Source organism: Chelonoidis abingdonii, chromosome 19, assembly GCF_003597395.2.
Source record: "Chelonoidis abingdonii isolate Lonesome George chromosome 19, CheloAbing_2.0, whole genome shotgun sequence".
Taxonomy (NCBI): domain Eukaryota; kingdom Metazoa; phylum Chordata; order Testudines; family Testudinidae; genus Chelonoidis; species Chelonoidis abingdonii.
Genome location: NC_133787.1, coordinates 23,146,867 through 23,170,236, shown reverse-complemented (window position 1 = coordinate 23,170,236; position 23,370 = coordinate 23,146,867). Strand labels below are relative to the sequence as shown.

At 40.8% G+C, this 23,370-nt stretch overlaps 1 protein-coding gene and 1 pseudogene across 1 annotated transcript in view; both read left to right on the top strand.

Annotated features, from left to right (window-relative positions):
* The window catches only part of RHPN2 (rhophilin Rho GTPase binding protein 2), a 48,195-nt gene that overhangs the window by 4,347 nt on the left and 20,478 nt on the right, over positions 1 to 23,370 (top strand). The window contains exons 2-3 of the mRNA XM_032773358.2: positions 13,150 to 13,265; positions 21,753 to 21,881. Of these exons, the coding sequence (XP_032629249.1) occupies positions 13,150 to 13,265; positions 21,753 to 21,881 (245 nt within the window). The remainder of the gene's footprint in view (positions 1 to 13,149; positions 13,266 to 21,752; positions 21,882 to 23,370) is intronic.
* Positions 16,737 to 17,215, top strand: LOC116820707 (10 kDa heat shock protein, mitochondrial pseudogene; annotated as a pseudogene).

Here is a 23,370-nt window from a genome sequence, read left to right as displayed (position 1 = left end):
GGAACTGATTTTCCTTTCAATTACACTGGTGTAAAACAGGAGAACTCCCCAGAAATCAATGGTGTTGCACTGATGTAAGACTCAAGTAAAAGGAAAAATACAGTTTACTTTAAATATAAATAGGCATAATTTTAATTTGTTACTTCAGATTTACGGTTAGACCAAAGTCTTGTCCATTGTTTCAAAACTAGAAAGAAAGAAGACTGATCAGTTTGCCTTCACTTTGTCCACGGTACATTTTGATGGACCAGATAAGATATCTTTTATGCACCCAAGACTTCCACTTATGCCAAAAGAAGTTTGAGGTTACAAAACTAGGGTTAAAAACAATGATTGTTTGTCCTTGTGGCACCTTAGAGACTAACAAATTTATTTGGGCATAAGCTTTCGTGGGCTAAAACCTATGAAGGCTTATGCCCAAATAAATTTGTTAGTCTCTAGTCTCTACGGTGCCATAAGGACTCCTCGTTTTTGCTGATACATACTAACATGGCTACTGCTCTTAAACTAGGTTAGAAATGCAGCTCAAACAAAACCTGGATTATACATTTTTTGGCTGGGTATCTAGGTTTGGAATGAACTGTTATTACAATGGCGCTTCCACCCATCTACTCTAGATTTTTTGAGGAGTTTAGATTAGTCCAATAAACAAATTTTTGAAAAACTGTCAACTTTAACGGTTTGGCTGAAAGTATAAAGTCTTCAGTCCTCAACAGGTGTATATAAATGTAAGTGAGGAAACAATACTTCCTGTTATGCATTGGTAGATAATACTGTCAAAGATCAGAGCCTCAGTTCCACAAAATCATTACAAATAAAAACCCCTTTTAGATTCTGGAACAGGATTAGGCTCTAAAGCAGTCAAGCCATGGAAATCCTGTGGCTGTATATATGGCCTGAAGTGTGGAAATCAAATTTCAGCCTGAATAGAGCCCTAGAGGACTCTATACAATTGAACTGGCGATTGCATTGTTTGTTTGTACCCTTTGGCTTATCCTGAAACGTTTAAAGTAAAGATCTTAATTTCACACAGTACTTTTTTCTTCTAAGGCTTTAAGGACTGTTTTACAAATTTTGTTGGTGCATGCACATATACATTCCCAAGGACATCTTTCAAAGATACTTCCTTTGTATTAAGATCAGAAAACCACTTAATTAAATAGCTGACTTAAAATCTCAAGACGTGGAGCAAATAGGAACATTTATTTTCTATTCAATACCACCTTTCATGAATGGATCTCAAAGCACTTTTCAAACAATGAATTTAGCCTCACACTTTCTTTTTGAAGTGCGGAAGTATTTTTCCTTATTTTAAGGCACAGATTGCTTCAGGAACTTGCCCAAGAACACCCAGGAAGTCTGACAGAGCTAGGAATAAAGATCAGATCTCCGGATACCCATCAAAGGTCTTTAATCATTTTAAGAACAAGTTTACTATACAAACAGTGAAACTTTTAATATAGATCAGTTTACACCCTACGTCAAAATTTGTGGGGTTTCTGATTTTTGGCAACTCTTTTGTCATTACCACAGAAAGCAACTTATTTGCATCATTTGAGAGAAACTGATACATCTTACTTTAATATGGACAGTGTCCTTTTACTACTAACAGGTATAAACTTAATCCTGCTTCTCCCAGCCTACCAATGCTAAACTAGCATTCTTGCTTAATTAATATTTTGTTCTATGGAAGGTTCTCAGAAGTCTTCTTAGCTCTGAGGCTTCTGTTTTGTTTGTTTGTGCTACCTTAATCTTCATTTGTTGACAAAACTTTGGACGAAACTTTCTTAAACCAAAGTATTATTTATTTTACAGTAGGAACAAAGCATTTAGGGAGAGGATTTTAAAGCAACAAACTGCCCACACACATCTATTTTACCTAAAGATCCCTTGATGGTAATGGTACTTCTTCAGACACCCCAATGGGTGCCCTGTGTCTCACTCTAGTTTCCCCAAACAACACCACCCCTCTAGAGAGAGTATTTCCTCTTAAACCTACCTGGCTTCTTTTGATCTCCTGGGTTCATAGACCTTTTCCTCTTCTCACAGCATCTCAACTCTCAAGTTTTTGTGGAGACGTGGCTTATCTTGACCTATTCTTTTTCCTCCTGCTTGTTTTTCCTTACAATCCCCTATTAAACTACACCAATATATTCAGACAGTAAACATCCCAATAACCATGTCAACATACAGTATTCATGGATTATTACAGAACAGCTCCAATTCAGTCCCAGAGACCACATCCTGTACTTGCAGAATCAGTTATCTAGTATTAGGACTGGCTTAACATTTTCTGTTAATTGTTTTTCATTGGAACATTAATTTTTCAGCCTTATTATCCTCCGGAACAAAAAAAATCTGAATTTTCCACAGGAAATTTTTTCTGATCAGCTCCATCTAGTAGACCTTTCCCATCCACAATTTATAATAATTCTTACTCTAGGTGGACTATCATCATTTACTCCCAAAACTATCAGGAAGGTTGAAATTAGAGTGATTTAAAATGCTTCTTCAATCCATTTACTGAGCATACCACTTTTGCAGCATTCCAAGCTTCTACTGGCCTGGGGGTGACTGACCAACCTTGAGTCTTGAATTTAGATTTCTTTGTAGGATATATATTGTGCTGTAGCTGGACTAAAAGGGTAGCCAGTTTAATGAATTTGTAAGTCCTGGTCAGCTTGATGTGTTCATCCTGGTTCTCTTTCTTAGCACTATGTCTCTGTAAACTACTCTGGCCTGATCTGATTGGATATTTGGCATACAGACCAAACAGCTGGGTCAGTTCATAAAGAAAAGGGTGCTGCAGACCAGTCAGGGTAAAGGAAATCAGAACTTGTTAATCCTCCCTATTTTGAGGAAAGAACAAAAACCAACCAACCAAAACTCCATAATAAAGGTTACTGTCAATAAAGATATTAGGATCTTGATCTAAAATATTAGGCTTATTATTTGTAAGGTTTGGGGTGTTATCCTGTTTCCTGTGCGTAAGGTTTCCATTTGCTAACCTGCTACAGCAGTGCCTCCAGCAGGGCTGGTGGGGCTCTTACAGTGATTAAGTAGTCAGGCAACCATCATTAGCTTTTATGTAGGAATATTCATTTGTCTGTTTGTCCTTTTTTCTTCTTTCTTGGGAAAGAGAAGGAATGTTGCAATGATTAGACAGAAAGCATTTACTACCTTTCACATTCTGTATCATAGTCACACACATGCTCATTCCCCTATGTCAGGAACACCCCAACAGGGAAAAAGAACTGAATCTCAAAGAGTGAACTAACCAACCTAGACTGTATCTTCAAGAAACTGACTTCTGTGATGCATTATTACTATTTTTGGTTTTGTTTGGCAAATATTATGTTGTGGCTGGTTGCTATAGTATAGTGTAGATCAGTGCTTCTCAAAGTCGGGCCACTGCTTGTTCAGGGAAAGCCCCAGGTGGTCCGGGCTGGTTTGTTTACCTGCTGCATCCGCAGGTTCGGCCGATCGCGGCTCCCACTGGTCGCGGTTCGCTGCTCCAGGCCAATGGGGGCTGCGGGAAGTGGCACGGGCCGAGGCATGTGCTGGCTGCCCTTCCTGCAGCGCCCATTGGCCTGGAGTGGCAAACCACGGCAAGTGGGAGCTGCGATTGGCCAAACCTGCAGACGCAGCAGGTAAACAAACTGGCCCGGACTGCCAGGGGCTTTCCCTGCATAAGCAGCGGACCGGCTTTGAGAAGCACTGGTGTAGATTATATTATAGCTATTTTAAAAATCTGTAACTAATGTATTAACTTTTGTATTAAACATTTGTTTCACCTTTTTAAAGTGCCTGGAGTTAAAAAAAAAAATTAACTAAAGTAAACAATTATTTGTAAGTGCCATAACTGTTCATGGTGCAATTACACTAGATTTTAAGGTTCCCTTTTTTCCCTGATATAGACTTATAACAGTCATCAAAAGGTTGGCTGGAAAATTCTAGTAAATAGTGTGAACAAGAATGTAGTCTTTTCTTCTCTTGAAAGGGAATATAGTATTGGTTTGATGTTTCTAGCCATCTCTGTAAAACAATTATTCTGTCTTAATATTTAGATAACAATACACAATCACTTGCAATTGGCCATTTCTTATTTGATAGCAAAGCCTAGAAGCAACTGACAATTGGAGTATTGTGTCCAGTTCCGGGCACCACATTTCAGGAAAGATGTGGACAAATTGGAGAAAGTCCAGAGAACAGCAACAAAAATGATTAAAGGTCTAGAAAATATGACCTCTGAGGGAAAACTGAAAACATTGGGTTAGTTTAGTCTGGAGAAGAGAAGACTGAGAGGGGAGAAAATAGTTTTCAAGTACATTAAAAGGTTGTTACAAGGTAGAGGGAAAAAATGTTCTCCTTAATGCTGAGGATAGAACAAGAAGCAAAGCAAACATTAAGAAAAAACTTCCTAACTGTCTGGGTAGTTGAGCACTGGAATAAACTGCCTAGGGACGTTGTGGAATCTCCATCACTGGAGATTTTTAAGAGCAGATTAGACAAATACCTGTCAGGGATGGTCTTCTAGACAATACTTAGTCCTTCCATGAATGCAGGGGACTGGACTAGATTACGCCTCAAGGTCCCTTCCAGTTCTATGATTCTATATTGTCAACATGAAGTGTTAAAAAAAAAATGTGAGGCTGGCCCCAAAAAGTCATGATTCATGACTTTATAGAGAGAATTATTTGTTTTTAGTTCTCTATTTTCCTACTGTCTTTTGAGCCTTTAGGTTTATGTTTTCCAGCTTTTCTATGCAACCATGGTTTTTTAAAATGAAAGCTGAGATTCTCATGACTCTAAGAACTGTAGCTTCAAGAAAAACACCAAGTAACAAAAGATGCATGTAATAAAATCACAGAGTTGACAATACTGAACTGATAAAATATCAAGAGAAACTTTTGGTATTTGTAGCAGGACAAGATATTATTATATTTATGATGTTCATTGGCAGACTTTGGTCTGAGTGCTACAAATACTTACTCAAACGAATAACTTTACTCAGAAATGTAGCCCTACTTAAGTCAATTAAACAACTTGTGTAAGTAAAGTTACACACATGTGTAAGTATTTGCAGGATCAGGCCCGTTGCTTCACAAGCAATACAGGTTACACTGGGTGGAGAAGCAAGGACGCACACCCAGTTTCAACTCTGCATCACCATCTCTAATTAGCATATCAAGACTCACCCTCTCAGTTCAAATACCTACTGTGCATCTTATTCACTGACATTAATACCTCTTCTGATTGCCAAACAGTTGAGTAATCATTATTTTATGTACGTCACAGCTGAATTTCTGACGCTGAAAAAGAAATCTATTTTTAGGTAAAGTGCTCTGGCATCCAGTCAAATGAAGGATACTATCTGCTTTTCCATTTGGGGACCAGACCACATTTTCCCTTCTGATCAGTGTACTCTGGACAACTATTTTCCATTTGTAAGGGTGGGCTATGTATTATATCTTCCTAGTCTACACAGAAACTACCAGTATCTCATAGATTGGGGATCAAAAGGGACAGCTCACATTTTTTGCTCCAGATATCCAATGTCTCTTCCTGGTACTGTGTTAATAAAGCCATATTATGCATGGACTACCAATATGGGCAAAGGTAGTGTTACAGGGATTTCCCATTTCAGGATTATCATGGCACTAGGGAACCACTTAATGCTCAGGATATGAGTGTACTCAGCCTGGGGGCTGTGTTACATTCAACATCAGCTTCTCTAATTTGGCATAGTTGCTTTAAAGTTGATTTTTGCTGAGTCATTCTGGGCCAGAAATATAGTAATTGGCAATGCAGGGCATCAAGGGGTAGAAGAAAAGGCATGAAGAAAATTGCTGAGTGTCTGGGGACATCCAATAGGGACCCTCCAGGAGAAAAGAAATAAAGTAGATTGTTGGTATTTGGTTCCACCAGTGAAGGGCAAGAGCATGCCACTGTCAAAAACAATATGCCATGGCAGTTTTGTATGAAAATAATGTGAACCCGTGAAAACAATGCAACGTCAAATTCCTTTTCTGGTGTTAAGCTCCCTTTTAAAGCCTTTTGTTGTTCAGAAGAACATTAAGATCACAACTTTGCTGTAAATTGGGATTTGCTGCTAGATTTTTATATTAGGGCTATCAAGCGATTAAAAAAAGTAATCACGATTAATCACACTGTTAAACAATAAAAGAATACCATTTATTTAAATATTTTTGAATGTTTTCCATATTTTCAAATATATTGATTTCAATTTCAACACAGAATACAAAGTATACAATGCTCATTTTATATTTATTTTTATTATAAATATTTGCACTAAAAATAAGAGTATTTTTTTATTCACTTAATACAAGTACTGTAAGTGCAGTCTCTTTATAATGAAAGTTGAACTTACAAATGTAGAATTACACACACAAAAAAACTACATTCAAAAATAAAACAATGTAAAACTTTAGAGACTACAAGTCTACTCAGTCCTACTTCTTGTTCAGCCAATTGCTGAGACAGACAAGTTTGTTTACATGTGCAGGAGACAATGCTGCCTGCTTCTTGTTTATAATGCCACCTGAAAGTGAGAACAGCTGTTTACATGGCACTGTTGTAGCCAGTGTTGCAAGATATTTATGTGCCAGATGTGCTAAAGAGTCATATGTCCTTTTATGGTTCAACCACCATTCCAGAGGGTATGCATCCATGCTGATGATGGATTCTGCTCAATAACAATCCAAAGCAGTGCAGACCGACACATGTTCATTTTCATCATCTGAGTCAGATGCTACCAGCAGAAGGTTGTTTTTCTTTTTTAGTGATTCAGGTTACGTAGTTTCTGCATCAGAGTGTTACTCTTTTAAGATTTCTGAAAGCATGCTCCACACCCTGTCCCTCTCAGATTTTGGAAGGTACTTCAGATTCTTAAATTTTGGGTCAAGTGCTGTAGCTATCTTTAGAAATGTCACATTAGTACCTTCTTTGCATTTTTTGTCAAATCTTCAGTGAAAGTGTTCTTAAAATGAACAACATGCTGGGTCATCATCCGAGATTGCTATAACATTAAATATACTGCAGAATGCAGGTAAAATACAGAGCAGGAGAAATACAATTCTCCCCCAAGGAGTTCAGTCACAAATTTAATTAACACATTATTTTTTTAATGAGAGTCATCAGCATGGAAGCATGTCCTCTGGAATGATGGCCAAAGCATGAAGGGGGATATAAATGTTTAGCATATCTGGAATGTAAAACGTTGCAGTGTGGACTACAAAAATGCCATCTGAATGAGTGTTCTCACTTTCAAGGGATACTGTAAATAAGAAGCGGGCAGCATTATCTCCTGTAAATGTAAACAAACTTGTTTGTCTTAGCAATTGGCTGAACAAGAAGTAGGACTGAGCGGACTTGTAGGCTCTAAAGTTTTACATTGTTTTGTTTTTGAGTGGAGTTTTGTAACAAAATCTAGATTTGTAAGTTGCACTTTCATGATAAAGAGATTACACTATAGTACTTGTATGAAGTGAACTGAAAAATACTGTTTCTTTTGTTTATCATTTTTACAGTGCAAATATTTGTAATAAAATAATATACAGTGAGCACTGTACGGTTTGTATTCTGTGTTGCAATTGAAATCAATATATTTGAAAATGTAGAAAAACATCCAAAATATTTAATACATTTCAATTAGTGTTCCATTGTTTAACAGTGTGATTAAAACTGTGATTAATCATGATTAATTTTTTAAATCACAATTTTTTGAGTTAATTGCATGAGTTAACTACAATTAATCGATAGTCCTATTTAGTATGGACTGTTGTTTTAGAAATTATGATAACAGCTAGAGTGTGGATTAGATGATTTTAATATATATGAACTAAAATAAACAAAACTATAGTTATCCATTTCCAGTGTGGTTCTCCAAAGGTTTTAGAAGATACAGTCAGACAAAAGCTCTTCACTTATTGTCCAACTTTCAAGTCAAAACATTTTCGGTAAACCCAAAGTATGGGAGTCTGATTAACAGATTCAGATACTCCATAACAGAAACTGATCATGTGAGTGCCATTGTGTATATTAAATACATAAATATAGTTAAATAGATGAAAAAATATATTTATTTATAACTTTTTCATATTGCTGGTATCCAAATTATTAGTTAAGTACTAGCAGTGCTGTGACTGCTCTGTTTGCTTACACAACCTGCATGCTTTGAACAATAGTTCACACTCTAGGTTTGAATGTTGGAATCTATTTTGCAGAGGGAGGTATTGTACCATCGACCAGGACATTAGGGGTATCCTATACTGTTAGTGAAACATGCCAGAGAAACTTTAATTTTCATTTGGCAAAGGGCAGAAATAGGAAGAAGGTGGTGGAGTGTGTCCTAAAACTGAACTGGAAATCTGGGTCCCTGTCATGATGTGGAACGACCATCTGGCCCACGGGGGAGAGTATTATCAGCTGTGTCACCTTGAGACTATTGACTGTCAGGTTTTATGTTGAACCAGGTAGTGTGCTGCTTGCTTAGAGGTCTCACTGCCAACACAAATTGTGTGTTAAAGGGACAAAGTTCTGAAAGCTAACTGTTTTCAGTTTAAAAATCAGCCAGGTCAGTGAGTGCCATGATGGCCTCAACACACAGAGTAAAAATGGTGTGTCTCAATTCATGATCATCTCTCAGGCTGAATATTTCTGTGTGCTGCAGTATGTTTGAAGCCACAACCTATTAGCTCTCTGCATTTCCTTCATTCACTCTTACTGAAACAAGGACATGATAATCAGCTTTCCCAAATGTAGAGAGAATACAATTTAATCTGGGATCATCTCCACAATATGCTCTTACATCAGATATTCTTAAACTTTGATGAAGCTGTCTGGATACAAAATTATGCAAATTGAGACTAATTTATCAACAGATGATTAGGCTTGTATTCTCCTGGATGTCATGAGCAACAGGAGAAACCTGCACAATTTTTAGGAAAATAAGAAAAAAGGGGTACAGCTCTTCTATCCTTACTCCCCTTTGTCTTACACATTCCTGACAGAGCACTGAGGAACCCCCACTTTCCTCCTTTAAAAGTCCCCTAAATCATAAATACAACAACTAGACAGAAATCTGTCTGCATTGTTAATTAATTAGCCAACGGATTGCTATCAAACAAGCTAGCAACCTGCACAGGCAAGCACTGATAGTCCACATAATCTCTTCTGATTTTGGAGTCTGTATGTAACTTCAGTTTCTTTGCAGAAGTTACTTAATATCATGAGTATGTGGTACATTTCTATGACATGAGTCATATGGGGCTTGCCTCTGATAAGAACTCATTAAAAATACTCCAGCATCCTGTTTCTGTAGTTTACCAACACTATTCAGCCAAGCAGGAAGTTACAGTAGTAAATAACTACATGAATTTTAGACAGCACAGGGGGTTTCATTGCTTTATGAACTCAATATAGCATTTGAGCTATATGCACCAGCATATATAACCTGCAATTATACTCTGAAAAAATGACTATAAAATGGCAGCATAAGGTTCATTGTTTATTAATTTCATAGCAAATGTGTTCAGTTTACAAATAAAACAATCTTTTTCTAATTACCTGAACTGCAAACTCAGACTGGAATCTCTGAATTAAGCATCATCAGTAGCAATAAAGGTTCTTAAATTGGAATAATTTTACTGTTGATCCATGAGCCAGGATATAATCCAGCTCACCCTCTCAGAGCTATATGTTGGCTCTGGAGAGCCAACAGGAGTACAAGGAAGTTGTGTAACATATCTAAACAGATACGACTATTGCCAGTACACACAAGGAACAAATCTGTTGAGTAAGAAGTTTCCATTTTTATGCAGCCACGTTTCTGATCAGTTGCACTTTAATGAACATCTATTGAAAAGGAAACAATTGAGAGTAATTTTAATATTACTATAAGACATAAAGTGTTGTGCATTAAGACCAGAGATCTGGATCCCAGCTACGTCATGAGCATTAACAATGTTCTTGGCATTTTACAAACATGGAACCAAAGTTTACTTTCCTGCAAAAAGACCTGTTTGTGAATGTGTGAGACATGGTGGAGGTGGAGATCCTACAGGGAGTAAAATACAGTTTGGTTCCCTTCATGGAGTTTTTATCTAAATCAAGGTATATGAGAGTTATATGCCTACCCCCCTTGCAGACGCAGAGGAAATTCACCCCAAACTGCACAGATCCCCAACATCTGCTGGAGATACAGGTTATCCGCACAAGGGCACTGATCTCCATGCTGACTCCTGTGCACCAGTTCTCTGGCATCCTGATTCTAGTGGAGGCAGCCTGGCAGTGAATCCTACATAGGGCTTGTCTACACTTAAAATGTGGCAGCATTTCAGCGAAGACACTACCTATGCCAATGGGAGGAGTTCTCCCATTGGCAGTGGTACTCCACTTCCCCAAAAGCTTGTAGCTAGATTGAGGGGAGAATTCCCCTGTCAACCTAGTGCTGTCTACACTGGGGGTTTGGTCAGTTTAATTGCATCGCTCAAGGATGTGGATTTTTTACACCCTTGAGCAACATAGTTATACTGACTTAATTTCCTAGTGTAGACCAGGGCATAGTCAGCTACCCCAGGACTCTGTACAGAAGGGGACCTGCAGCAACTTTCCCCAGAAACAGACCCCTGGTCCCAAGAGAGCCCTCCATCAGGAAGACAAAAGTGCAGAACAGACAGAGAGGGAGCACATCCAATCCTAAGTCTTGTATTCACTGGAGTATTTCGCTCAAGTTAGTAAACTTGAGCTACTGCCGTAGTTCTCAATCGGATACGTGTATCTCTGGGGGTTCGCAGAGGTCTTCCAGGGGTGCATCAATTCTGAGATATTTGCCTACTTTTACAATAGGCTACATAAAAAGCACTAGTGAAGTCATTAAAACTAAAATTTCATACAATGACTTGCTTATACTGTTATATATACTACACACTGAGAAGTAAGTACAATGTTTATATTCCAATTGATTTATTTTATGATAATGAACAGCTATAGCAGAGGCAGGGATTATACAATACAATGGAATATAGACAGTACAAGAGGAGAGGGGACAGCACACCAGGCGAAGGGTAGATCAGCAGCAAAGGGATCAGGGAACCATTTAGACATAGAATCATAGGACTGGAAGGGATACCATGCCATCCTGTTGGGTATATGTTATGTTTAGGAATGGATGGGTGAGGTTCTGTAGTCAGCAATGTGCAGGATGTCACACTAGATGATCATGATGGTCCCTCTGACCTTAAAGTCTATGAGCATAAGAACCTTCCACAGATATTTCTGAATGCGTATAAAACGGTATAAAATTCTCTAGAACTGGAATTTTACATGTGAGCATTTTCATGCCTGAGATAACTATCCTACTGTCCTTAAATTAATGCACGAGTCTGCTACATATGGCTGCTTTCTCCAGTAAATCCCCCACTATACTTGACAAAGAAGGACATTTACTATGCACCAAAGCTTTGAATTTCAGGCCTCCTCTATAATTGGCTTCAGTGCTGAAGCTCATCAGTAACTAGACAGTAATGTAACTTGACATGTTTTTCAAGCAATCTGGCAAACTTTGTGCTGCTGTAGATGGTTACACATGTTCTCCTGCTACTTTACCTACTTAGTAGATACTGGATAAAATGCAAACTTTTCAAACTTAAATATTGCAATGAGGACTTTTAAATTAATTATAATAGGCTAGATGAAATCATAACATAGGCCTTGATCCAATAAATGCTGAACAAGTTGTGAAGACAAGACACCTAAGTAATATTAAATAGGTATGCTTGGGTTAGGTTACATTGTGCTAAGTGTTGCCCCTACTTGTTTCAAAATCAAGTAGTTAAAGTTGCATGCGTATATCAGTGGTGTGAGTGCATATTACTGTTCAAGAACATATTAAAAAAAATAATTAGAAACCCAAGAAATCCATAGATAAGGTTGCACTTCTCAAACAAGGCACTCAAACAGCTTTACTTCTGCCTCCTTAGAAAAGCCGTGTAAACTTCAGAAAAAAGTACTTATCCATCCATAACAGTTTCATTTTATCAGTGACCACAAAAAACAGAATGGCTTAGTCTTAACCATATACTAGTTGTGCTGTCTTAGGGTCTGCTTTATATTCATATGCAGAGCACATACAAAAATTTTAGATATTCCTGGCTGGACAAATAACATTGAAGACAGTTATTCTATACACTTTTATTAGAGCCAGATCTTGTGAGCTGTTGAAGGCACTCAGTGTCTCACAAAATTGGGCCTGTCATTCCATATGGTAGCCAATTTTTCAAGTGTCGTTTGATGCTGAGCTAGCTAGTATCTCCAGAAACAAACATCATATGGCCAGCTCATGCTATTAAATCACTTCCATGAAAAGAACAGAAGTTAGTATGATGACAAACCATCACACTTAGGACTGGAAACATGTACATATGAAGCAAATTATAAAATCCAGTGTTTTATGGTGCACATTTTTGGTATTTTGTATGGAAAGAAGATAGTGTGGAGTTCTACAAGGTAGATTTCAAGAGCTGGGCATCCTTGCTATGTGTGTTTGGCAGACACCTGTGCACAGTGCTCTGCCTGAAACTAGGGCTTAGACCTCTAGACAGAGGAGACTAGGGAATAAGTTAAACTGAAGAGTCCCAGGCCTTTTCAGTTAGCCTTAAAAATCACTTTTGTTCTTTTAAAAAACAATTGGTTTTAATTAAAAAAACCCTGGCCATGATCTGTGACTTTTCATTCCTTTTACCATCATATTAGGATTTTTATCATGACAATACAACATCTCTTCTCTCAGGCACACTGTTGTGTAACTTTGGAGTAACTCTATGGACCTCAGTGTAGTTGCTCAAGATTCACACAAACTCCACTGACATCAAGGAAGTAACTGTAAATTTACTGCAGGGTAACTGAGAAATCATCAGCCTGAGCTGAGGTTGTTCTTTTTTTTTAAAAAATTTGTGAATAAATTTTCTTAGGTTTAAAATAAAGAACACTCTTTAATCAAAAGGCTTTATGTGTCATGCTTTATCGGTTAAGATTTTCATATCCATGTCTTTGAAATCAATGCTATTCACTTTTTTCTTTCGCTCCTATTGTAAGCTTCTTAAAAATAATTTGCTTTCTTTATTCTAGGGATGTAACCCCTTGGCTGAGACTGGCCGAAGCAAACTGCAAAATCAAAGAGCTGCCCTAAACCAACAGATCCTGAAAGCAGTAAGGTTGAGAACCGGTGCTGAAAATCTTTTACGGTATGTTCCCATCACTCTACTATTTTTCTGCCTAAAGCAGGGGTAGGCAACCTGTAGCATGCATGCTGAAGGTGGCACACAAACTGATTTTTGGTGGCATTCACACTGCCTGGGTCCTGGCCACCAGTCCAGGGGGCTCTTAATTTTAATTTAATTTTAAATGAAGCAGCTTAAAAATTTAAAAAACCTATTTACTTTACGTACAGCAATAGTTTAGTTTATATTTTATAGACTTATAGGAAGAGACCTTTTAAAAACGTTAAAATGTATTACTGGCACGCAAAACCTTAAATTAGAGTGAATGAATGAAGACTCGCCACATCACTTCCAAAAGGTTGCCGACCCCTGGTCTAAAGCAACAAAATGTTTTTTGTTCTTTCAGCAGGGGTGTCCTTCAGTTCTCAGATAGCTGCCTCGCTGCTCCCATAATTTGCTGAATAAACTCAGCTGGATGTTCTGCTAACAGCCTTATGTAATGCCCCATCTTTATAAAGTCATTAACTGTTATACAGGAACTCCTCGCTTAACAGTGTAGTTATGTTCCTGAAAAATGCGACTTTAAGTAAAATGATGTTAAGCAAATCCAATTCCCCCATAAGAATTAATGTAAATAGGGTTAGGTTCCAGGGAAATTTTTTTCACTAGACAGAAGACTATATTTTTTATATACACACACACTATAAGTTATACACACACACACTATAAGTTTTAAACAAACAATTTAATACTGTACACAGCGATGATGATTGTGAAGCTTGGTTGAGGTGGTGAAGTCAGAGGGTGAGATATTTCCCAGGGAATGCCTTACTGCTAAATGATGAACTAGCTTTTGGCTGAGCCCTCAAGGGCTAACCCATTGTTGTTAATGTAGCCTCACACTCTACAAGGCAGCACGAATAGAGGGAGGGGAGACAGCATGGCAGATAGAGACACACACCCTGTGTGAGAGAGATAGATTTCCCCATTAAGTAGGTTGACCACACTAAGTACACTGCCTTTTTAAGTAGCTCAGAAAGTTGAGACAGCAGCTGCTTCCAGGAAGCTCCCTCCATCCTGAGCCCTTTCATGTCCTGTCGTGTCCTCCCCTCCCCTTTCCACAGGGAGATGGGGTAAGTGGGGTGCAGGAGCAGGGGGGAGGGGGACACCCTGACATTAGTCCCCCTCTTCCCACCTCCCGGACAGCAAGCAGGAGGCTCCCGGGAGCAACTCCAAGGCAGAGGGCAGGAATAGCACATGGCAGTGTGGGGAGGGACAGCTGAACTGCTGGCAATTGATAGCCTGCTGGGTGGTTGCGGCACAGGGAACTTAGAGAAGCAGGGAGCTGATAGGGGGGCTGCTGGTCCACCCTGGTTCCAAGCCCCCACCAGCTAGCTCCAATGGGCTGCTCGCTCTGCAAGCAGTGGACAAAGCAGGTGGCTGCCAAACGATATTATAAGGGAGCATTGCACAACTTTAAACGAGCATGTTCCCTAATTTATCAGCAATGTAACAACGAAACAATGTTAAGTGGGAAGACTTTAAGTGAGGAGTTACTGTATTATGTTTTTATGTTTTCAAAGTGCATTTTGAAAGCCACTGTATTGCATAAAAAGGGCATTGCACTAGACTCAAGTTCTTAAATGACTATGTTTGAAGACTGTTGAAATTATCCTAATTCAGTTTTTCCTGGAGTCTTTTGTTAGATAGTGGTTGTTAGCATGATGCCTGCTTGTAAAGGAAACAAGAGAACATTTTTCTGAATATTAATTGTCTTTAAGAGTGTGAGTCCCACAAAACAGATCTTCCCAAGATCCTTCAGATCTGTGGCCCACTGGCAGAGGGTCTCACCAGCGGAATAGTGAGTTAGTGAGCAGCAGGCAGTGTGGCATATGGCTGATTGCTGCTAGCTGTTGCTCATGCAGGACCTATGTCTATTGTGCCCCTTTTAATTCCTTAGGCTTCATTATGACATGACCTGAAAGAAGAGGATGGAGTAGACTGCATCTGAGAGGCATGTGACTGACTTGGTCAGCAGGCTGGATGAGCAGTGGGCCAGATTTTTTGAGGGCTGAAGGCAAAATTTTCCTGGACTTGGGCCCCATTGTAAAATTTTCAAAAGTGCCTGAATGACTTACCTAAATCCCGTTTTCAGAAGTCACTTAGATATTTAGGAGCTTAAGTCCCATTGACTTTCAATGAGACTAAGGGCTTGTCTACACATAAACCACTCCAGCGGTACAGGTGCACTGCTGCAGCACTTGAGTGAAGATGCTATCTATGCCTTCGGGAGGGGTTCTCCCATTGATGTAGGTACTCCACCTCCCAAGAGGCAGTAGCTAAGTTAACAGGAGAATTTTCCCTCTGACCTAGTCCTGTCTATACTGGAGGTTAGATTGGTTTAACTGTGTCACTCAGAGGAGTGGATTTTTCACACCCCTGAGTAACATAGTTATACCAACCTAATTTCCTAGTGTAGACCAGGCCTTAGACTCCTAAGAGCCTAAGTGACTTTTGAAAATTGGACTTAGGAAAATCAAGAGGAGCCTTTAAAAATTGTACCCCATTACAGACTTAATCCACTCCTGGAGTTTTTGCAGGTGCCTGCTATACAGGCTCACTTGTCTGTAATGGCAGTTTCTGATTCTGAAAGGAAAAAACGCTTCCTATCTTGATGGCATAAAATTATCTCTGGATCTGTGGGCTTCCCCTGGTTTGTGTGAAACCCCGTGTGCTATCTAGAGTAAAGTGTCAGGTTGCCACAGAACTAAAACAACCTCCCAACTTCACATCTGTAAAGCATGAACTTCCCTTCCTTTTGTGCACTTGCTTTTTGAGATTCTGTCTTTCCACTTTGGTATCCTTTAGTTCTCTGAGTTATTTATCTTAAAAATCTGACCCTGCAGTGTTTATGGGGAAACCCCATAGCTGGTCTGTGGTGGGGAGGGGATTTCTCTTTCATTTGCCTGCTGCTGGAAGGCTTTTTTACATATTAAAAAAAGAAAAAACAAACCATTTATGTAGACCCCTACCTATATCTGCCTTGCAGTATAAGCCTTAATTGTCCCACAATAAGGACCATCTACCCGGGGTTCTCAAACTGGGGGTCGGGATCCCTCAGGGGGTTGCAAGGTTATTAAATGGGGGGTCGCGAGCTGTCACCCTCCACCCCAAACCCCGCTTTGCCTCCAGCATTTATAATGGTGTTAAATATATAAAAAAGTGTTTTTAATGTATAAGGGGGATCACATTCAGAGGCTTGCTGTGTGGAAGGGGTCACCAGTACAAAAGTTTAAGAACCCCGATCTAACCCTTACCACTTAGTCACTAATTTCCCCCAACAGCTCTCCCTCCTGTTATTTGTGGATGTGGATTTCTGCTTGGTATTTAAAACTGCTTCATATAATGTCTTTAATCTGCCATGACTGGAGAATCTGTGGGTTTGTGGAGAGTTTTCAGTGTACAAGAGCAAGAATTCAGTCAATGTAATTTCTTCAGAGAAAATTACTCATGTAAGTCACAGGGCGGTGAGCGGAGGGACTCGGCATCCCATGGCAGGGAAAGCATTTAGGAAGTTTCTTCCCCTGTTAGACCGTGTTTTGGTTGAAAGATGTGCGGCTGAGACTGTAACCAAAGGAGGCATCATGCTTCCAGAAAAATCTCAAGGAAAAGTGCTACAAGCAAAGTAGTGGCAGTTGGATTGGGATCCAAAGGAAAGAGTGGAGAGATTCAGCCAGTTAGTGTTAAAGTTGGTGAGAAGATTCTGCTACCAGAATATGGCATACTAAAGTAGTACTGGAAGACAAGGAGTATTACTTATTTAGAGATGGTGACATTCTTGGAAAGTATGTGGACTAAATTTCTCAAATGGCTGCAGTATCATGAAGTTGTCCATTCCACTAAAATGCTGAAATCTTCTTCCATCATGTAGATAATTTCCTGTTCTTTATTTTATAATAAACAGATAACCAGTCTCTCTGAAAAAGAAAAAAACACCCAATCTTTTCTGAAGCATGACTTCTTTGACTAGATTCCCACTTGCCTGCACACCTGCCTTACCCCTCAGATGTTGGAAGTGACAGACACTCAGGGACATATTCTTAGCTGATGTAAATCATCCTAACTCCTTTGACTTTCATGAAGCTAGACAATTTACACTAGTTGGGGATTTTTTGCCTCTCAGTGACTGACTTTTATTTTGGTGCTCATCTTGCCAGAGAGATTTTTTGGCTATTTATTTTGCTTAAAATTTGTAGATCTCTCTTTCATGCTCACCAAAGAGCTGTTCTATAGGCCACTGAGGTAAGGGCACTGAGTTGCAGAATGGGGCTCTCTGACTTTACATGTTATATGTAACCCGCACAGCTCCTGAGTGTGGTGTTCTGTCCCCTCTAGTGGCACTGAGACCACTTACAGATTAATGAGTTTGCTACAGCCTCAGCTAAGAGCCATGTGACTTTTAGCTCATGCAGTAGAGCAGTGGTTCCCAAACTTGTCCTGCTGCTTGTGCAGGGAAAGCCCCTGGTGGGCTGGGCTGGTTTGTGTACCTGCTGCATCTGCAGGTTCAGCTGATTGCGGCTCCCAGTGGCTGTGGTTCGCTGCTCCAGGCCAATGGTTGCTGGTGGAAGCAGCGGCCAATACGGCCCTCGGCCCGCAGCTCTCTTTGGCCTGGAGCAGCAAACCGCGGACACTGGGAGCCGCGATCAGCAGAATCTGTTGGAGCAGCAGGTACACAAATCAGCTTGGTCCACCAGAGGCTTTTCCTGCACACGCAGCAGAACAAGTCTGGGAACCACTGCAGTAGAGGCTCATGCATTTAGCTCCAGAGGTCCCAGGTTCAATCCTGCCCACAGACAATCGGGGTCTGTCTGTGTTACATGTATATACAAATACCTCCATTGAAATGCAGTCACTTCATGGTGTATAAGGGAATATCACAAATGTTTGTTCTTAGATGGAGGGAAATATTAACCTTTTGGCTTCCTGGCACCTCTCTACATCTCCTTGGCTAAGCCCCCTATTCACTTTGGGTTGCACCTCCTTTAAAACAACCCGGCGGGTGGCTGACACTCAACCAGCCAGGAGTTGGCTTCAGGGGACTCACTATGTTGATCAGGTGGAATGGTGGCCACTTCTTCCTCTGAGAAGAGGATGACAGTGGATCCCAGAAAGGACATTATTCCCCCTTACAACCGGAAAAACCTGCATTCACTATGGAGCTCAGGAGGCCTGTGATGCACCTATGGGGCGGCAGCCGTGCTGGCTATTTTCTGCTGCCCACAGAAGTGACTGTTTCTAAATATATTTGAAAAGAGTTTTATTAAAGGGAAAGAATCTGGGATCAGTTACCCTGATAGAGACATTCGGCAGAATAATTAAAATATAGTTTCCTGTTTACTTTTCTGCTGAATTTCCAGAAAAAGATATAAAATGGACATTTTATCTATAAAGAATCCTCAGTGAAAATTCAAATCTAAAGGGGACACAGTCAATACTGACAGGCTGGCCCAACATTTCACCTGCTTTTTTTTTTGTACAGGTTTTGAAATGCCATGTAAATCTTTGAATCTCTTTCTTCCAAAGCCAAATGATAAGAGAAACACAGTGCTAGAAGTCCAGCCTCACTCCTAATGCAGTTCACAGCAAGAAATTAACAGCACAGGCAGTGAAATAATGGAGCAAATGATTTTTAAGTTTTAAGCTTACAAGTGTTAAGAGCTCTGTGTAGCTTGAAAACGTGCCTCTTTCACCAACAGAAGTCCAATAAAAGATATAGAAGTCCACTAAAAGATATAAAAGAAGTCCAATAAAAAGATATACAAGTTCAATAAAAGATATTACCTCACCCACCTTATCGCTCTAACATCCTTGGACCAATATGGCTACAACAACACTGCAAAGAAGAGTTAGTAAAAAACAACAGTGAGGAAAAGTGATTGTAAAATGAGGGGAAACACACCTTTCAAATACTCTGGTGGGTCTGAGCAGGGTTCCCTCTAATTTTTTCCACGCATGTGCAGAATGAATTTTGTTATGTGCACCAATAAGGAGGTTATGTTATTGGTGCACATAACAAAATTCATGTAGTGGGGGTGGGGCCGAGGGGTTTGGAGTGTGGGAGAGGGCTCAGAGCTGGGGCAAAGGGTTAGGGTGCGGGGGAGTGGTGTGAGGACTCTGTCTGGGGGTGCAGACTCTGGGGTGGGGCTAGGGATGAGAGGCTCAGGGCTGAGGCAGAGGGTTAAGGTGTATGGGGGGGTGAGGGCTCCGGCTGGGGGTGCAGACTCTGGGTTGGGCTGAGGAAGAGAGGCTCAGGGCTGGGGCAGAGGGTTGGGGTGCAGGGGGGTGAGGGATTTGGAGTGGGCCCAGGGATGAGAGGTTTAGGGTACAGGCTGCCCTGGTGCTCTGGCGGGGAGAGCCACAGAAGCACCTGGCCTGGGTGGGGGAGAAGCGCCTCTCCCCACCACAGCAGCTCCGGGGCTGGGGCCACGGGATAGGCGCTTCTTCCCCAGCTCCGGCAGGTCTAGGCCAGGGCTGGGAAAGGGGGCCTCTCCCCCGGCTGCAGCAGGGCCGGGCCAGGCTGGGGGAGAGGCATCTCTCCTCACCGCAGCCCTTAGTGCCTGCATGGCACTTAATAGGCTGCTACATGGCCGCACAGCTTAGAGGGAATTTAGGGTATGAGTTTTCATCCACTTTCTTATACCACCCTCTTCTTCACTGTGGAATCGGATTGCTTAATTTCTCTTAATTCTATTGCTTAATAACCAGCCTTATAATTTGAAGAGTCATTTAAATAAAAGTTACAAATTTGCCACATTTCTTTTCTAAATTAAGATGTGTTAAATTGTTGTCAATCCTGATTTCAAAGTAACATCTCTCATATTTATTAACATGAGTAATTGAAACCTTACTCAAAAAGGACCTGGGCCTGCATTCCTTACCGAAGCAGAACTCTTAGGCCAATGTTTTTAAAAACAACCACTGAATTTGGTTGTGTTAATTTCTGGGTGCCCAACTTGGGGCTAATTTTCAGAAGACATGGGATGCCAAAAAGAGGCACCCAAAATCAGTGTCTACTTTTTGAAAATGCAACTGCTGCTGACTTCAGTAGGAGCTCTGGCTAAGTAAGGAGTGTAGGATCGGATCTAATTCTGGTGTGTGTGTGCCATGTAATTAAAGTCCAAGTACATCTCTAAAATCAAATTGTATCAAAACATATTCAATTAGACTATTTAAATGTATGTTACTTGTAGGTGCTGTGAGGTAAACAACTGCTCCCAGGGCAAACTGTGTTTCAGACTCATTTCTAGGTATGCCGCTGGGTGATAGTTCACATAGTTGGACTAACTCAAAGTACTCCTAAGCGAAAAGAAACGAAATCAAAGATTGAGATTTTATTTGCATTTCAGCAGACTCCAGAAGCTGCAAGCCAGTCTTTTGTCCACAGAGAGCCTCTCTTAATGTAGTTTGAGAAAAACTGGAAATGCTGGTTCCTTTATTACTGGCTGAAACACAAGTAAAATAATGAGACTTATACTTCCACAGAGAATTATGGGTTAGCAGGTGTGTCCTAATCTAAGCTGGAATGTTTATATAGCAAATACTGATCTTGTTAACTAATAATTCTATAGGGCTGTTGACTATTTGGTTATATGGACCAAAGTTCAGAGAATCAATCCATAAGCAAATAAGCAATTGTTCAAGCTTAACTTTTTAATGGATTTTTGTGTTCCCAGCCAATTGTTTATCTTAAAACAGCATTTACAATAAATAACATGAGATTTCTAGGTACACACAGTATTGGGTTGCTTATATGATTATTCATGCTAGAAGCAGGTGTTAATATAGCAACACCCAGAAATACTCAAATAGAAACGTGCAGAAATGCTTTAGGGGCTACATTTCAAGACAGATCTATTATGCTAAGGGTATAAAAGGTGCTAAACCTGTACATGAATTGCAAATGGAAGAAAATGATTATCCAGACACATCAGGAAAACAGAACTAAAGGGAAATTCTGCTTGTGAGGAGAAAAGTGTGTGTTTTTTGTTTTTAAAGAAAATAATACTAATAGTAATCATACCAGATGATTAATGAATTGTCCAGTGACCGTAAGGGCATGGGGGAGGGGGTTTAACCAAAGTTAGACATGTACTTTTTTCTTTACAGCTCATTTTAGTAGAAAGCCCTGTAATCAACTCAGATTTTTATCATCAGAATATAATTAAGATTAAACCCTTCTGTTTCACTGTTACTTTGTCCTCAAAGTTAAATCTTAAAATCAGTCCAAAAAGATCAGCACATAGCAAACCTGTTAAGTGTCTGCGTGCTGTTTTGTATCTGAAACCTATTCCAACTTCTATCTTGGCAGCAAACTTGAGTTCTCATATCATCTCTTAAGAAAAAAAATCTTAAAAATGATGGGAATGCCAGTAAGGCTCAACGAAGCTGGTGTACAATACAGAGCCTGTTCTCTGGGAAGTCACAGAGGTGCATATCTCTTTCTCTTTGCAGAGCAACCACCAACAACAAAGTGCGAGAGCAGGCACTTCTTGAACTGAGTTTTGTAAACTCAGACCTACAAATCTTAAAGGAGGAATTAGAAGGACTTAATATCTCAGTGGAAGTTTATCAGAATACAGGGTAAGTGAAAATCTATTCTATTATCAACCCATCTTTTGTTTACCAACTGGAAATAAAACTGGTGCTGGATGAGTGTGAATGCTGGTCAGTAATTACATGAAAAAATAGTGAATAAAGAACACGATAGGAGAATATACTTTGTTAGTCAACAGCCTGACCACATAGTCTGTATATTAGTCACTCTTTGTGCATCCGCCTGAGCTGCCGCAGTACCTTATGGGAGTTATAGTTCATGGTCCCTCCTGCCTCCATTCTCCAATATGGACCATGCTCCAGGCCTGACTACATCTCACATGATGCATCACAGTCTCTCCCTGGTAGCTAAGCTGCCACTGCGGTGCATGAGGCACTGCAGAGGTTCAGCCCCAGGTAGAGAGCAGGGGAGCAAGGCCCATAGAGCAGGTTTTCTCAAAGAGGGGTTGCCAGTAAGTCCCTCAGCCTGCGCCACTTCCAGCAGCTCCCATTGGCCTGGAGCAGTGATCCGTGGCCAGTGGGAGCTCTGATTGGCCGGACCTGTGGACGGGGCAGGTAAATACACTGGCCAGCCCACCAGGGGCTTTCCCTACACAAGCTGCGACCCCTGTTTGAGAAACCCTGCCATAGAGGAAAATGGGGGCAGCTCCCATTAGACACCGCAGCAACTCAGTCGGACACAATGATTAATATTGTCCTGATGTGAAATGAAACATTTTGTTTTTTCCAAAGGAAAATTCTGCCAAAATCAAGTTTCCCATAGAAAATTTTCACACAAATCTCATTTTCTGAGGGGAAAATGTTTTGTTCAGAATTTTTCCACCTCTCAAACATGCACAGGGAGTGCAGTAGGGAAGATGATAGTGACAGAAAAGGGAGCAGGTTTGTGACAGTCTCCAGAAGCACATTCATACCCCTCCAACCTCCCTACAGGTCCTTGAGAAAATAATTTAATGGTGATGGTGAAGACCAGTGTTACCTCTAATTTTCCCGACCCATATGCAGAATGAATTTTGTTACGTGTGACACATCACCTTCATATTGGTGCATATAACAAAATTCATGTGGTGGGGGTGGGGATAAGGGGTTTGGAATGGGGGAGGAGGCTCAGGGCTGGGGCAGAGGATTGGGGTGCAGGGGTGTGAGGGCACTGGCTGGGGATGCAGGCTCTGGGGTGGGGCCGGGGGTGAGTAGCTCATGGCTGTGGCAGAGGGGTAGGGTGCAGGGGTGTGTAGGCTCCAGCTGGGGGCGTGGGCTCTGGGGTGGGGCCAGAGATGAAGGGTTTGGGGTGCAGGAGGGTACTCCGGGGCTACGGTGGGGAGAGAGGGCTCCCCCCAGCACTCTCTCCCTGCAGCAGCATCTAGGCTGGGATGGAAAAGCGCCTCTCCCTGCCATGGGAGCTCTGGAGCTGGGGCTGCAGGATAGGCTGGGTCTGGACTGCTCCAGGGCTGGTCTGCCCTGGCCACGCCTGGGTCCGGGCTGGTCTGGGGTGTGCTTCCCTGGCTGTGGCTGGGGC